Source organism: Bufo bufo, chromosome 3 (assembly GCF_905171765.1).
Source record: "Bufo bufo chromosome 3, aBufBuf1.1, whole genome shotgun sequence".
NCBI classification, from domain to species: Eukaryota; Metazoa; Chordata; class Amphibia; order Anura; family Bufonidae; genus Bufo; species Bufo bufo.
Genome location: NC_053391.1, coordinates 695,791,088 through 695,807,733, shown reverse-complemented (window position 1 = coordinate 695,807,733; position 16,646 = coordinate 695,791,088). Strand labels below are relative to the sequence as shown.

The window sequence follows — 16,646 nt, the reverse complement described above, 5'->3', positions numbered from 1 at the left end:
TTTAGAAAATTGCAAATTTTGGATTTTTACAGAAATAAAGGTGAAATATATTGACTAATATATTTACCACTGTCATGAAGTACAACATGTCACGAGAAAACAATCTCAGAATGGCTTGGATAAGCAAAAGCATTCCAGACTTATTACCACATAAAGTGAAACGTCAGATCTGCAAAAAATGGCGTGAGCAGGAAGGGTGGAAGGAGTTAATATCTCATTTATCATGGATAGCGGTATACACTGCTTCAACATCGATAGAAGCCAAAAGCGTCTGATCATCGAGATTAATGCTGAGTGCAGTGATTTGAAAACTACTTTAACCCCTTAAGGACACATGACGTACCGGTACGTCATGTGTTGTTCCGATCACCGGCGGGCGGTGGGGACCCGATGGTACCGCCGCCGCACTATAGAAAGTCGCAACCCGCAGGTCTGAATTGACCCGCGGTTTGCGTCGATTGCCGACACGGGGGTTCACGGGACCCCCGCGCGCATTTAGCCGAGGTGCCTGCTTAATGATTTGAGCAGGCACCATGTTCCGATCACCGCCCACCGGGCGGCGGTGATCGGAACAACACATGACGTACCGATACGTCATGTGTCCTTAAGGGGTTAAAGTAGTTTTCAAATCACTGCACTCAGCATTAATCTCGATGATCAGACGCTTTTGGCTTCTATCGATGTTGAAGCAGTGTATACCGCTATCCATCATAAATTAGATATTAACTCCTTCTACCCTTCCTGCTCACGCCATCTGCGCTGCCTTCTGGTGAAGAGCCTGTGAGATCCAGCCCCCTGGATCTCACAGGCCCCGGAAGCTGTATGAGTAATACACACAGTATTACTCATACAGCCAATGCATTCCAATACAGAAGTATTGCAATGCATTGTAAAGGATTAGACCCCAAAAGTTCAATTCCCAAAGTGGGACCAAAAAAAAAGTGAAAAAATTAAAAGTTTCAAGTAGAAAAAAAAAAAAAAAAAAAAAAAGGCCTTTTTCCCAGATAAAAGTTTAAAAAAATTTGTAAAAAATTTGTAAAAAATAAGAAGAAGAGTAGACATATTAGGTATCGCCGCGTCCGTATCGACCGGCTCTATAAACATATCACATGACCAACCCCTCAGATGAACACCGTAAAAAATAAAAACTGTGCTAAATAAACCATTTTTTGTCACCTTACATCACAAAAAGTGTAATAGCAAGCGATCAAAAATTCACACGCACCCCAAAATTGTGCCAATAAAACAGTCATCTCATCCCGCAAAAATCATACCCTGCCCAAAAACTGAAACAATTATGGCTCTCAGATATGAAATCATTGTGTAAAACTTACATAAATAAATAAAAAAAGTATACATATTAGGTATCGCCGCATCCGTGACAACTTGGTCTATAAAAATACCACATGATCTAACCTGTCAGATGAATGTTGTAAATAACAAAAAATAAAAACGTGCCAAAACAGCAATTTCTTGTTATCTTGCCTCACAAAAAGTGTAATGTAGAGCAACCAAAAATCATATGTACCCTAAACTAGTACCAACAATACTGCCACCCTATCCTGTAGTTTCTAAAATGGGGCCACCGTTTTGGAGTTTCTACTCTAGGGGTGCATCAGGGGGGCTTCAAATGGGACATGGTGTCAAAAAAAAACAGTCCAGCAAAACCTGCTTTCCAAAAACCGTATGGCATTCCTTTCCTTCTGCGCCCCGCCGTGTGCCCGTACAGCGGTTTACGACCACATATGGGGTGTTTCTGTAAACTACAGAATCAGGGCCATAAATAATGAGTTTTGTTTGGCTGTTAACCCTTGCTTTGTAACTGGAAAAAATGGATTAAAATGGAAAATGTGCCCAAAAATTTTAATTCTGAAATTTAATCTCCATTTGCTAATAACTCTTGTGGAACACCTAAAGGATTAACGACGTTTGTAAAATCAGTTTTGAATACCTTGAGGGGTGTAGTTTATAGAATGGGGTCATTTTTGGGTGGTTTCTATTATGTAAGCCTCGCAAAGTGACTTCAGACCTGAACTGGTCCCTAAAAATTGGGTTTTTGAATATTTCTGAAAAATTTCAAGATTTGCTTCTAAACTTCTAAGCCTTGTAACATCCCCAAAAAATAAAAAAATTCCCAAAATGATCCAAACATGAAGTAGACATATGGGGAATGTAAAGTAATATCTATTTTTGGAGGTATTACTATGTATTATAGAAGTAGAGAAATTGAAACTTAGAAATTTGCTGTTTTTTACCAATTTTTGGTAAATTTGATATTTTTTTATAAATAAAAAATAATTGTTTTAACTTCATTTTACCAGTGTCATGAAGTACAATATGTGACGAAAAAACAATCTCAGAATGTCCTGGATAAGTCAAAGCGTTTTAAAGTTATCAGCATTTAAAGTGACACTGGTCAGATTTGCAAAAAATTGCCTGGTCCTTAGGCCTCTTTCACACTGACGTGTGTGACCCGTGCCGTAATGCACGATCGCCAGCCGCAGGTCAGCCGCATCGGATCGCGGACCCATTCACTTTAATGGGTCCGCGATCAGCCCGTTCCGCAAAAAGATAGGACATGTTCTATCTTTTTGCGGAACGGAAGTACGGGACGTAACCTCATGGAAGCACTCCGTAGTGCTTCCGAGGGGTCCCGTTCCGTGCGGCCGTTCCGCGATTCCAGACCCATTGAAGTGAATAGGTCCGCATCCGTGATGCGGAATGCACACGGAACTGTGGCCGGGTATTGCGGCCCGTAATTTGCGGGCTGCAATACGGCCACGGATCACACACGTCAGTGTGAAATAGGGCTGAGTCCTTAAGGGGTTAAAGCTTGAAACCGAACTCAGGTTCGGTTCTGAGGTAAGAGTGGGGACGTGAACAGGTCATCAATATAGGAAACTAGCCATACCAATAGCCAGTTGCTGAAGCTTAGTTATCGAGGCCGGAGACGTGCTATAAGTTCGCCACGGTGACATTATGCCACCGACACGCTAGGTAGAACATGGGTGACTGCAGCTCAACGGAAGAGAGAAAGAAGGTTTACCTCTACCCACAGGTGACTGGCTACCAACATGACCAAGCCTTTGAGTGGGACATAGTCCTCCATTTAGACAGAGACGCGAAACCCTTGCAACCCGCCAGTGCCTCTCACCGCTGTTTACGCTGCTCACGAAAGTCAGTTAATCTTATTGGCAAAACACGAAGGGGCAAAGCAATAAGAACTATAAGGTCTCGTAGTCAGGATAGGGTATAGGTTACGCCGCCATCTGGGCCACCCTTTTTAGGGTGGGTGCTTTGCTTATGCTAGTGTTAGGGTACAGTACATTGTATGTGGACACCCGACCAGAGAGTGAACCCAACCTGTAAAGTATCTCTCTATTATCTAGGACTTACTTTTTCTTTATTTTTAAGATGACACAATAAACACTACATGTTAGATGTTATACCTCTCAGCTATTGTGATGTTAATACCAGAGGGAGGTGGCAATACTTTAGATAAAACAAGGGTCTACCGAGTGTAATGGTGGATTTACACGGGACAATTCTGCAGCCGATTGTCGGGAAGGACGCGTTCCTTCCCCACAGTCGGCTACATTTACATGCAGCGATCTCCTTCACAGTATGAGGACGAGGGGTAGCTATAGCAATCCCTTGTCCTCATATAGAATCATGGTTTCTGAGCAGCAGATCTCTGTTTAGACAATACGATTGCTGCCCACAAAAGAAGATTGGTGGTGCCTGCATGAATGACGGGATCACTCAATGAACGAGCGTTTCGCATACGGTCATTTCCCAATAATCTGGGCGATTATTGGCTTGTGTAAATGCATCGTAAGTCTAGGTGACCCCCAAACCAGGACTCTCCTCTGTAATCAGAAAGGTCTCCTCTTACCCGGTGAAGTGACTTGATTCCCCATCATGACGTCCTTGTACAGATCCTTGTGTCCTTCTAAATACTCCCACTCCTCCATGGAGAAATAGACAACTACATCCTGACACCTTACAGGAACCTGACAACACAATGATACAGTCATTACCAGACACCTCCCTTGGCGTTATTGTATAATGTCCCAGCAGCGCTCACCTCTCCGCTCAGCAGGTCAGTGATCCTGTTGGTAAGTTCTAGGATCTTCTGCTCATGTATCAGTGAATGAGGTGGAGGCTCTGTGATGGGGCTCTGGGTCCTGCTCCGTCCTCCACGAGGTGTCACACACTCATGAGATGACTTCTTCACTACTGTGTAATCCTGTGTATGAGGAGACGCCAATCACTACAGAGATTCTAAGAAGCCTCCACCATTCCAGACATTTACCTGGTTTATTACTAGAGATAAGAGTGACGTCATGTGAGACTCTCACCTCTCCCGTTATCAAGAAGATGATCTCTAGGGCGAGGTCTAATATCTCTGCAGCCATGTGGCTTCTGTCCTTCTCCATCTCTGGTGGGTCCTTTATGAAAAGAGCCATCATCTTACAAAGAAGACTTTCTCTGCGAGAGTCCTGCACCTAAGGAACCTAAAGGGAAAACAAGGAGGATTGAGGGTAAAATCCCATTAGAAAGAAGACCTTACATAAAGTATAGAGTCACTGATTATAAAGGACTACTACTCCGAGCATACAAAGGAGGGGACATTTATTGCTGAGGATAATGTCATATCTTAGTCTTCCACCTCTGCTATAAAGTAGAAGCAGCACTCCAATAGTGAAAAGAAACTAATGTGGAGTTAGTCCCACAAGTTGACGTTTCAGCTCTTCTTTGAAGCCATTCTGAAGCCATTGCTCTAATGAGGAGTAACATTACCTGTGAAGTTTGGGGAATAAATCCACATTAGTTTCGCATTTGATCAAGAAGACATCACTGACATCAAACGGCGAGCAGGTAAACAGTGAAGAGAAGGCAGCGCTTGTACGAGCTCTGCTTTCTCTCCAAACAGCTGATTGTCGGGGTGTCTAGCGTCCTGAGGATAGGTCATTATTAAAAAAGCCGACAACCCCTTTAATAGAGGATTGTTCTCTGTAGACGGCAACAATTTACATAAAACGCCTGTTTTCACATTGTTCATCAGGAATCAGCCTTGAGGGTGCGGCCTACTGTGAGGGGGCACAACACACTGCTCCCCCTGCTGCCTGCACACACACACTGCTCCCCCTGCTGCCTGCACACACACACTGCTCCCCCTGCTGCCTGCACACACACTGCTCCCCTTGCTGCCTGCACACACACACTGCTCCCCCTGTTGCCTGCACACACACACTGCTCCCCCTGCTGCCTGCACACACACACTGCTCCCCCTGCTGCCTGCACACACACTGCTCCCCCTGCTGCCTGCACACACACACTGCTCCCCCTGCTGCCTGCACACACACACACACTGCTCCCCCTGCTGCCTGTACACACACTGCTCTGCCCACTGCCTGCACACACACACTGCTCCCCCTGTTGCCTGCACACACACACTGCTCCCCCTGCTGCCTGCACACACACACACACTGCTCCCCCTGCTGCCTGTACACACACTGCTCTACCCACTGCCTGCACACACACACTGCTCCCCCTGCTGCCTGCACACACACACTGCTCTCCCCGCTGCCTGCACACACACACTGCTCTACCCACTGCCTGCACACACACACTGCTCCCCCTGCTGCCTGCACACACACACACAGCTCCCTCTGCTGCCTGCACACACACACACAGCTCCCTCTGCTGCCTGCACACACACACACAGCTCCCTCTGCTGCCTGCACACACACACACAGCTCCCTCTGCTGCCTGCACACACACACACAGCTCCCTCTGCTGCCTGCACACACACACACAGCTCCCTCTGCTGCCTGCACACACACACTGCTCCCTCTGCTGCCTGCACACACACACTGCTCCCCCTGCTGCCTGCACACACACTGCTCCCCCTGCTGCCTGCCTGCACACACACACTGCTCCCCCCGCTGCCTGTACACACACTGCTCCCCTGCTGCCTGCACACACACACTGCTCCCCCTGCTGCCTGCACACACACTGCTCCCCCTGCTGCCTGCACACACACACTGCTGCCCCTGCTGCCTGCACACACACACTGTTCCCCTGCTGCCTGCACACACACACTGCTCCCCCTGCTGCCTGCACACACACACTGCTCCCCCTGCTGCCTGCACACACACACTGCTCCCCCTGCTGCCTGCACACACACTGCTCCCCCTGCTGCCTGCACACACACACTGCTCCCCCTGCTGCCTGCACACACACACTGCTCCCCCTGCTGCCTGCACACACACACTGCTCCCCCTGCTGCCTGCACACACACACTGCTCCCCCTGCTGCCTGCACACACACACTGCTCCCCCTGCTGCCTGCACACACACTGCTCCCCCTGCTGCCTGCACACACACACTGCTCCCCCTGCTGCCTGCACACACTGCTCCCCCTGCTGCCTGCACACACACACTGCTCCCCCTGCTGCCTGCACACACACACTGCTCCCCCTGCTGCCTGCACACACACACTGCTCCCCCTGCTGCCTGCACACACACACTGCTCCCCCTGCTGCCTGCACACACACACTGCTCCCCTGCTGCCTGCACACACACTGCTCTCCCTCTATTCTCCCCTTCTATTTAACCCTATAATGACATCTGGGGCTGGTCCTGCAGCATGATGGGGGTTGTAGTCACAGGACAGGATCTCCGGTCACTTACCCTTCACTCCTCCAGTCCAGGCTCTGGGCAGCAGGGTGGCTCAGTGGGTAGCAGTGCTGGGGTCCTGGCTCAGCCACCATGGAGTCTGTATCTTCTCCCTGCACTGTGAGACCTTGTGTACACTTCACTGGTCATGTGATCCTGGGAGGCGTGACGTCACCGGAAGGGGCGGGGCCTCCAGAGAACAGAAAGCAGTGAGCTCGTCTATACATGTGTACTGCTGAGGAGAGGGGGATTTACATGGGACTGTATGTGAGAGAAGACTGGGGGGAGAGTGATGGTATTTACATGGGACTGTGTGTGAGAGGAGACTGGGGGGAGAGAGATGTTATTTACATGGGACTGTGTGTGAGAGAAGACTGGAGGGAGTGATGTTATTTACATGGGGCTGTATGTTAGAGAAGACTGGAGGGATGGAGTGATGTTTACATGGGACTGTGTGTGAGAGAAGACTGGAGGGAGGGATGTTATCTACATGGGACTGTATGGTATAGACCAGGTATGGTCAACCTGTGGCCCTTCAGCTATTGTAAAACTACATCTCCAATCATGCCCTGCTGTAGGCTTTCTGGGAATGATGGGAGTTGTAGTTTTGCAGCAGCTGGAGTATGCCTGGAGCAGGTTGAGCATGCCTGTTATAGACTATTGGAGGGAGTGATGATTTTTATATTGGACTGTATGTTAGAGAAGACTAGTGTTATGTGGTGTTACATAGGACTGCAGGTGACATCTACTGCATTATCTGTACTCAGAGAGTTATCACTGTGTTATCAGTGACGTTACATAGGACTGCAGGTGACATCTACTACATTATCTGTACTCAGAGAGGTATCACTGTGTTATCTGTGGTGTTGCATAGGACTGCTGGTGACAAATATTACATTAGGGCTCATGCACACGACCGTAACTGTTTTGCGTTCAGCCGACCGCTGCTATGTGGCCGCCGCCTCGCGGTGCAGACCCGTTGTCTTCAGTGGGTCCGTGGTCCACGTGTTTCGGTGAGGTTTCACAGCTGCTGAAGGTTGCAGTACAGAGACAAAAAAAATCTTTTTGCATTGCCGCATCCCAAGAACAGTTTTTTTTTCTTATTCTTCACAGCTGTGTGAGCTTCTTTTTTGCAGAATGGCTTGTAGTTTTCACAGTTATTGTGCCATGTAACACTTTTTTTGTGGTGAATAAGCAAAAAATAGCATATCTGGCTTTTTTCATATAATTCATCATCGAGGAAATATTACATAACTATTAAGGATGAGCGAATCGACTACGGATGAAACATCTGAAGTCAATTCGCATAAAACTTCGCTCCAATACTGTACGGAGCAAGCGCTCTGTACAGTATTAGAATGTATTGGCTCCTATGAGCCAAAGTTAATACTTTGCGAAGTCTTGAGAGACTTTGGGTAATAACTTCATAAATTGATTTCTACTGTAAAAAAACATTTCCCGATTTCGGGTTCGGTTCCAAAGTACCACTGAATCGTGATGATTGCCAGCACCTTCTGCACGCTAGTGTAATTAAAAAAAAAAAAAAGCATTGTATGGCTCGGTTAATCACGTGCACCATGCAGGGAACTTGTGATATTTCCCCGAGGTTTAGCGTGGCCATTGTTGCTGACTGCTTTGACCAGTTGGCGTCGGCAGGGTGACAGCCGGCAAGATGTTTTCTGCTTGATGCACTTTACCAACTGCTCACCTATGTGTCTACTCTCGCCCAGGCCGATCAGCTCTAACACTGCATGGCAACGCTTGACTTGACACACATGATAGGAAGGAGGGGGAGTAAGAGCGATGCTCTGCCCTGCTGCTGTTGGAGACAGGAGGATGTCCATGGAGGAGGTGGTGAAGGAGGTGGATAAGTGCCTGGTGTGGGAGCCAGGCTGACACAAATGTGAAGGTATCAAAAAAACCTAGCCTTTTTGCCAGGTGCTGCCTCTCCACTCGCGCAAAAAATACTGTCCCAGCCTTTTAACAGCTGCTCCAGTTATCCACCGGGGCGTGCACCTTGCTACACAGCGATGATTGCAAGGAGTGGCACACATTCTCTGACACGAGTACAAGGCAGGGATGGCTTCTTTGCAGAAATAATGCCGGCTAGGTACCTTTCAGCGAGGCTGAGTGCACTGTGCCTAAAGGGTGCAGTCTCTACTAAATGGTACAGCAGCGACTGCAATGTCAGCAACTTGGCCAGGTGGAAATTAAACCTGCGCACCATCGGATTGATGGCCATGTAGAGATGTGTCCTGGCCACACATTGTTATCGTTAGCTGATGATGGAACAGAGGAGTAGTCTGAGCAGGAGTATCCGTAATTGAGGATAATGACACCGTACAGCATGTGGATGCGACCTAGCTGCCGCAATGGAGACCGGGAGAAGGAAACTTGTTGCTTTAGCTGGCGGCCACCTTCATATGGTTTAGTAGAGCTGTGGTACCCATGTTTGTGTTTGACTGCCCACAGCTTATTTTTCTCTTGCAGATCTTGCACAGTGCAATGCTTTTCTCTTCTGGCAGCTTGGGAAAAAACTTCCAGATGGAAGATACTCGTGCAGACCAAGCAGCAGCCTCGCTGTTTGATAAGTTTGGGGTTTATTTGGAAAACAAATTTTTTTGAAATTTGTCATGATCCCAGTTCATTACAAATTGATTCCTTATTCTCAGTATATGTCTACATTGACCTATTCGCTGAAGCTTTCCTGGCTTTCCACTGCACCACAGCACAGGGTTGGCAGATGGATGCGAGCGCTGCCTGGCCCTGTCAATCAGGACTTGGAGGGAGGCGACAAAGGTGGGAGAACGGAGCCTCTAGGAGCACAAACAACGCCACCCCCCCCCGCTCCTAGAGGCTAATTAGCATATTATAAAAGTTATATTTCTGGCGTAACGGGGGCATAGACAAAAGTAGGAATAGGCTAGTTAGGTTTAGCTGACATTAGCACATCGCTAATGTCAGCTAGCTTAATAGGGTTAAATCTGGTGACAGAAACCCTTTAATGGCAAAATTCACAACAGGTGTTTGATCCATGAATCACCCAATAAATGTCCTGGTTCAATTAGAATTGGTATTTAAACAGTCCTCCTCATCATGCTGTTCACATTTTGACATCATGAGACCAAGACTAAACCTAACAATTGATCAACACTACCTCGTCATTGAGTGGCCACTGAGCTTAGAGTGTCATCAGCAGGTTGCAACAGAGATACAGAGAGACTGGAAGAGTCAAATAAAGGCATAGAAGTGGACATCCTCTGGCCACATCCCACACTGATGACCGCTTGACTGTAAACAATGCCCTGCGGAACCAGATGATGAATGCCACACTTCAGGCACATTTAAGAGAGCTGAGAGGCACCCAAGTGTCATTCAAAACCGTTTACATCAGTGTGGTCTGTGTGCTAGATGAACTGCAACTCGGTTTGCTGCAAACATGAGACTTAGGATTGAGGCCAAAAAGTTTATTAATCTTGGTTTTATCAGACCAGAGAATCTTGTTTATTACAGTCTGAGAGTCCTTTAGGTGCTTTTTTGCTAACTTTCATGTGTGTTTTATGAAGGAGAGGCTTCTTTCTAACCACTCTGCTATAAAGCCCAGATTGGTAGAGGCGGCAGTGATGGTCGACCTTCAGGAAGTTTCTCCCATTTTCACACAGGATCTTTGGAGCTCAGTCAGACTAACCTTTGGGTTCTTGGTCGCCTCTCTTACCAAGGCTCTTTTCCCATCATAGCTTGGTTTTTGTTCTGATATGCATTGTCAGCTGTGAGATCTTATATAGACAGGGCTGTGTCGTTACAAATCATCAAATCAAGTGTTGAGCACCTGCTCCCTGAATAGATCGCATATAGAACTGCTTTCATAATTAATCGCATGTAAAACGATTTTAACTTTGCCACTTACCCTCCAGATAGAAACTCCAGATATAATAAGACAGAGGAGTATGTTATCACAAAAGGAGTAAAAATCGTGTGCCAGTATACACTTCTGCCTATTGCGGCAACACTCATATAGGTATTAAACACTATATGTTATAACCCACTCTATCTAGTGCGACAATACCCATTTTTTTGCAGGCAGCAAACAAGTCAGCGCGGGTTCTTTTCCTCTGCTTTTAATATTAGGTCTCCTCCTACTCTGTGTTTTTTCTGGCAATTAACCTTACAGTAGAACCCTGCAGCGACGGGGCCTACGCATACTCCAATTGTGTGGGCTCATTTCCCCCCCCCCCCCCCAATATAGACGGCAGCGCGAGTGTCTATTTCCTGTTTTTTATTTATTTACCTTACCAATTGCCTAAGACACTCAGCAGCACACCGCCACCCCTTCAATCAGCACCGCCAACCAAAAAACATGAGTGAACTATGGTTAGATAGAAGAGACCGAATTAAGTTCGTACAAAAATTATTTTTTAACTCGCGGAACAATGCCTCTCTTAATAACATAGACTATGCACATAAGCAAGTGGAAGAAGCCTTGGGACGAATGAAAAAATTAGAAAGATTATTAATAAGTGAAATGCGGGACCTATGGGAAGTAGCTTCCCTTGAAAAATATCTTGACTGGGACATCATCCCAAAAGGGTTAAAAATCTATAAAACCCTGGCGGGAGATGTGGGTGATGAATATACGCAAAAAGAATGGGACGAGCTTTTTCACAATTTTTCAAGACAAACAATGCGTTTCATTATTGAAAAAAGAAGAAATGGACTAATAAAAACCAATAGAGAGATTGCAGAACTATTTGATAGTCTTAAACCGTTCAAAGACCATCCGGACATCATCCACCTACAGGGATCAATCAAAAATAGAATAAAAATGAAAGAAGACGAAATAATAAGCAAAAAGAAATATAAACTTGATAGAGATTGTATCCCACAAATAACGACACTAGGCACAATAAACAATATGTCAGACAGATCCACTCTTGACACTGTAGATGAAACCAATTCTGATGACACATACAAAAGTGACTTCACACTCCATAATGTAAGCACAGCAACAACAATAGAAGAAGAAAATAACACTATCCCACTAACCCCAGTAGCCCACATATTTAGGAAACAACACTTAAAGGACAACCAAGATAGAGGTGATAGAATCATCCCACTTACCCCAACGGTTCATATCCGTAACAATCAACAAGGAGAAGCAATCCCAAGCAGCCCATTGGAATTATTAAATAGATTCAGTCCACTTGAAAATATTTCTACTGACAGACCTAATCCAGATGCTAATAATTCAACTGCGGATATCTCACGACCCTTGAGTTATAGTGCAGCAGTCCAAAAAATTTACTCTAACAAATCCCATACATCCAATTATGCCATAAACATGAGAAATGCATCTAAACAAGATACAGGGAACACTAGTAAAGTGAAGAAATCAGTAAGGAAGGATTTTTTTCAACCAAGAACCACAAGAGAAAAACACAAACAAAAAGAGTGTCTATTTCCTGTTTTTTTTATTTAGTTCCAAATCATGTCCTATTCACAGAATTTACAACAGGTGACTCCAATCAAGGCGTAGAACATCTCAACCGTGATCAGGAGAAATGGGAGGCCCCAGAGCTGAATGTCCAAGCAATGGGTCTAAATACTGATGTCAATGCAAAAATTTCGTTTTTCCTTTTTAATAAATTTCTAAACATTTCTAAAATTCTCTTTTCACTTTGTCATTATGAGGTATTGAGTGCAGATTGACAAGGGAAAACTTGAATTATTTTTTTATTTTAGCACAAGGAAACAACATAACAAACCTTTAAAAAAGTGAAAAGGTCTGAAGACTTTCTGAATGCATTCTATATAATGTAACATACACAGGCTATGCACTTGACTTATTTCACACTATATTACATGATATACCTGCTATACTGCACATAACTCTAAATACCATGTTATGCCTTCTCTATATTCCACTCTCGTGCTGTGTATTTGGCTGGTGGGGCAGCCACGGCTCCGCTGATGACTCTCAGAGGTCGTGACAGGTCTGTCTGCTCATTCCTAGCGCTGAACCACCTGCTGACTTCTAGTTATGGAATGGGTAAAGTTCATGTGGGGCTTACAGTTCTGTAGGCCAGCTGGCTCTTCGTAAGGGTCCATTCAGGCATCTGTAGTGCATTGCAGTTCGCAAATTGCAGACACTGCACATGGCGTGCACTATATACATGATTCCTGTTCTCGTCCGCAGCTGCGGACAAGAATAGGACATGCTCTATTTTCTTGCAGAGCCGCGGATCGGAAATGCGGATGCAGACAGCAATACTGTGTGCTGTCCGCATCTTTTCTGGCCCCATTGAAAATGAATGGGTCCGCACCCGTCCCGCATAATTGCGGAACGGATCCGGACCATTCATACGGATATGTGAATGGACCCTAATGGATAGATGGCGGAGTGCACAGAAGTGGGGAACCGGATAGAACAGTGGATGCTGTGCTGCACTCACTCTACAGCTTGCCAAAATGACCATCTGACTGCCAAATGACAGCTGTGCTCCTGGTCCTCCTGTACAAAGGGGTGGTTTTAACTGTGTAAGTGCCCTTTAGCCACATTCGTACAGTCTAAACATTAAAGGGGTTAACATAAAAAAAAGAATAAAAATGAGATATATAGGACAAACAAATCTAGAACCAGCCCTGTACCTCACATGGATTTCTTCTCAGTGTTAATTTCCTGATATTTAACAAGACTGCTTTTGGAAAAAAACATTTACTACATTCTGAACATTAAAATAAGTCTCTTGTGTGAATTCGCTGATGTTTCTCCATATACACTGCTCAAAAAAATAAAGGGAACACAAAAATAACACATCCTAGATCTGAGTTAATTAAATATTCTTCTGAAATACTTTGTTCTTTACATAGTTGAATGTGCTGACAACAAAATCACACAAAAATAAAAAAATGGAAATCAAATTTTTCAACCCATGGATGTCTGGATTTAGAGTCACACTCAAAATCAAAGTGGAAAAACACACTACAGGCTGATCCAACTTTGATGTAATGTCCTTAAAACAAGTCAAAATGAGGCTCAGTAGTGTGTGTGGCCTCCACGTGCCTGTAGGACCTCCCTACAACGCCTGTGCATGCTCCTGATGAGGTGGAGGATGGTCTCCTGAGGGATCTCCTCCCAGACCTGGACTAAAGCATCTGCAAACTCCTGGACAGTCTGTAGTGCAACGTGACGTTGGTGGATAGAGCGAGACATGATGTCCCAGATGTGCTCAATTGGATTCAGGTCTGGGGAACGGGCGGGCCAGTCCATAGCATCAATGCCTTCGTCTTGCAGGAACTGCTGACACACTCCAGCCACATGAGGTCTAGCATTGTCTTGCATTAGGAGGAACCCAGGGCCAACCGCACCAGCATATGGTCTCACAAGGGGTCTGAGGATCTCATCTCGGTACCTAATGGCAGTCAGGCTACCTCTGGCGAGCACATGGAGGGCTGTGCAGCCCTCCAAAGAAATGCCAACCCCACACCATTACTGACCAATGCCAAATCGGTCATGCTGGAGGATGTTGCAGGCAGCAGAACGTTCTCCACGGCGTCTCAAGACTCTGTCACGTCTGTCACATGTGCTCAGTGTGAACCTGCTTCCATCTGTGAAGAGCACAGGGCGCCAGTGGCGAATTTGCCAATCTTGGTGTTCTCTGGCAAATGTCAAACGTCCTGCCGGTGTTGGGCTGTAAGCACAACCCCACCTGTGGACGTCGGGCCCTCATATCACCCTCATGAGTCTGTTTCTGACGTTTGAGCAGACACATGCACATTTGTGGCCTGTTGGAGGTCATTTTGCAGGGCTCTGGCAGTGCTCCTGTTTCCTCCTTGCACAAAGACGGAGGTAGCGGTCCTGCTGCTGGGTTGTTGCCCTCCTACGGCCTCCTCCGCGTCTCCTGATGTACTGGCCTGTCTCTGGTAGCGCCTCCATGCCTCTGGACCACTACGCTGACAGACACAGCAAACCATCTTGCCACAGCTCGCATGATGTGCCATCCTGGATAAGCTGCACTACCTGAGCCACTTTGTGTGGGTTGTAGACTCCGTCTCATGCTACCACTAGAGTGAAAGCACCGCCAGCATTCAAAAGTGACCAAAACATCAGCAGGAAGCATAGGAACTGAGAATTGGTCTGTGGTCACCACCTGCCAGACCACTCCTTTATTGGGGGTGTCTTGCTAATTGCCTATAATTTCCACCCTGTTGTCTATCCCATATTGCACAACAGCATGTGCAATTGATTGTCACTCAGTGTTGCTTCCTAAGTGGACAGTTTGATTTCACAGAAGTGTGATTGACTTGGAGTTACATTGTGTTGTTTAAGTGTTCCCTTTATTTTTTTGAGCAGTGTATTTTAACATAAAGCATTTTCCACATGCTGAACATGAAAATGGCATCTCTCCTGTGTGACATCTTAGATGAATCGTAAGGTATGATTTCTGACTAAAACACTTCTCACATTCCGGACACGAAAAGGGCTTATCCCCTGTATGACTTATTAGATGGTCCATAAGATGTGATTTGGAACGATAGCACTTCTCACATTTGGGACAAGAAAATGGCTTCTCCCCTGTGTGACTTCTTAGATGTACCTTAAGATTTGATTTCTTACTAAAACACTTTCCACATTCAGGACATGAGGATGACTTCTCCTCTGTGTGAGATGTTTGATGATGTATAAGACTTGATCTCTGACTAAAACACTTCCCAGATTCAGGACACCAAAATGGCCTCTGTCCTATGTGAGTTTGCTGATGGCTAACAAGATATGATTTCTGACTAAAACTCTACCCACATGGCTTCTGTCCTGTGTGAATTATCTGATGGTCAATAAGATGTGATTTCTGGGCAAAACATCTTTCACACTCTGAACATGAAAATGGCTCCTCTCCTATGTGAATTCTTAGATGACTCGTAAGACCTGATTTTTTACTAAAATGCTTCTCACATTCAGGACATGAAAATGGCTTCTCCCCTGTGTGACCTCTCAGATGATCAAGAAGACGTGATTTCTGGGCAAAATATTTCTCACATTCTGAACATGAAAATGGCTTCGCACCTGTGTGACTTATTAGATGATATGTAAGACTTGATTTATGTGTAAAACACTTATCACATTCAGGACAAGAAAATGGCTTCTCCCCTGTGTGAATTCTTAGATGTACCTTAAGATTTGATTTCTTACTAAAACACTTTCCACATTCAGGACATGAGGTTGACTTCTCCCCTGTGTGAGTTGTTTGATGATGTATAAGACTTGATCTTTGACTAAAACACTTCCCACATTCAGGACACCAAAATGGCCTCTGTCCTATGTGAGTTTGCTGATGGCTAACAAGATATGATTTTTGACTAAAACTCTTCCCACCTGGCTTCTGGCCTGTGAGAATTATCTGATGGTCAATAAGATGTGATTTCTGGGCAAAACATCTCTTACACTCTGAACATGAAAATGGCTTCTCTCCTGTGTGACTTCTTAGATGACTTGTACGACCTGATTTTTTACTAAAATGCTTCTCACATTCAGGACATGAAAATGGCTTCTCCCCTGTGTGAGCTCTCAGATGATCAAGAAGACGTGATTTCTGGGAAAAATATCTCTCACATTCTGAACATGAAAATGGCTTCTGACCTGTGTGACTTATTAAATGACTCATAAGACCTGATTTCTGACTAAAACACTTCTCACATTCAGGACATGAAAATGGCTTCTCTCCTGTGTGACTCATTAGATGACTCGTAAGACCTGATTTCTTACTAAAACACTTCTCACATTCAGGACATGAAAATGGTTTCTCCCCTGTGTGAATTCTCTGATGTTCCTCAAGACCCCATTTATAGGCAAAACGCTTCCCACATTCTGAACATGAAAATGGCTTCTCTCCTGTGTGAATTATATGATGTGTTACAAGAACTGATTTATAGGCAAAACGCTTGCCACATTCTGAACATGAAAATGGC

General features: G+C 45.4%; 2 protein-coding genes across 2 annotated transcripts in view; one reads left to right on the top strand and one right to left on the bottom strand.

The window, feature by feature from the left end:
• The window catches only part of LOC120996580 (zinc finger protein interacting with ribonucleoprotein K-like), a 655,167-nt gene extending 648,336 nt beyond the window's left edge, over positions 1-6,831 (bottom strand). Inside the window, exons 1-2 of the mRNA XM_040426593.1 lie at positions 6,699-6,831; positions 4,362-4,517 (exon numbers count right to left, since the gene is read on the bottom strand). Coding sequence (XP_040282527.1) covers positions 4,362-4,472 — 111 coding nt within the window. The 5' untranslated portion in view covers positions 4,473-4,517; positions 6,699-6,831. The remainder of the gene's footprint in view (positions 1-4,361; positions 4,518-6,698) is intronic.
• The window catches only part of LOC120996578, a 625,207-nt gene that overhangs the window by 498,873 nt on the left and 109,688 nt on the right, over positions 1-16,646 (top strand). The gene's annotated exons all lie outside the window — the stretch shown is intronic.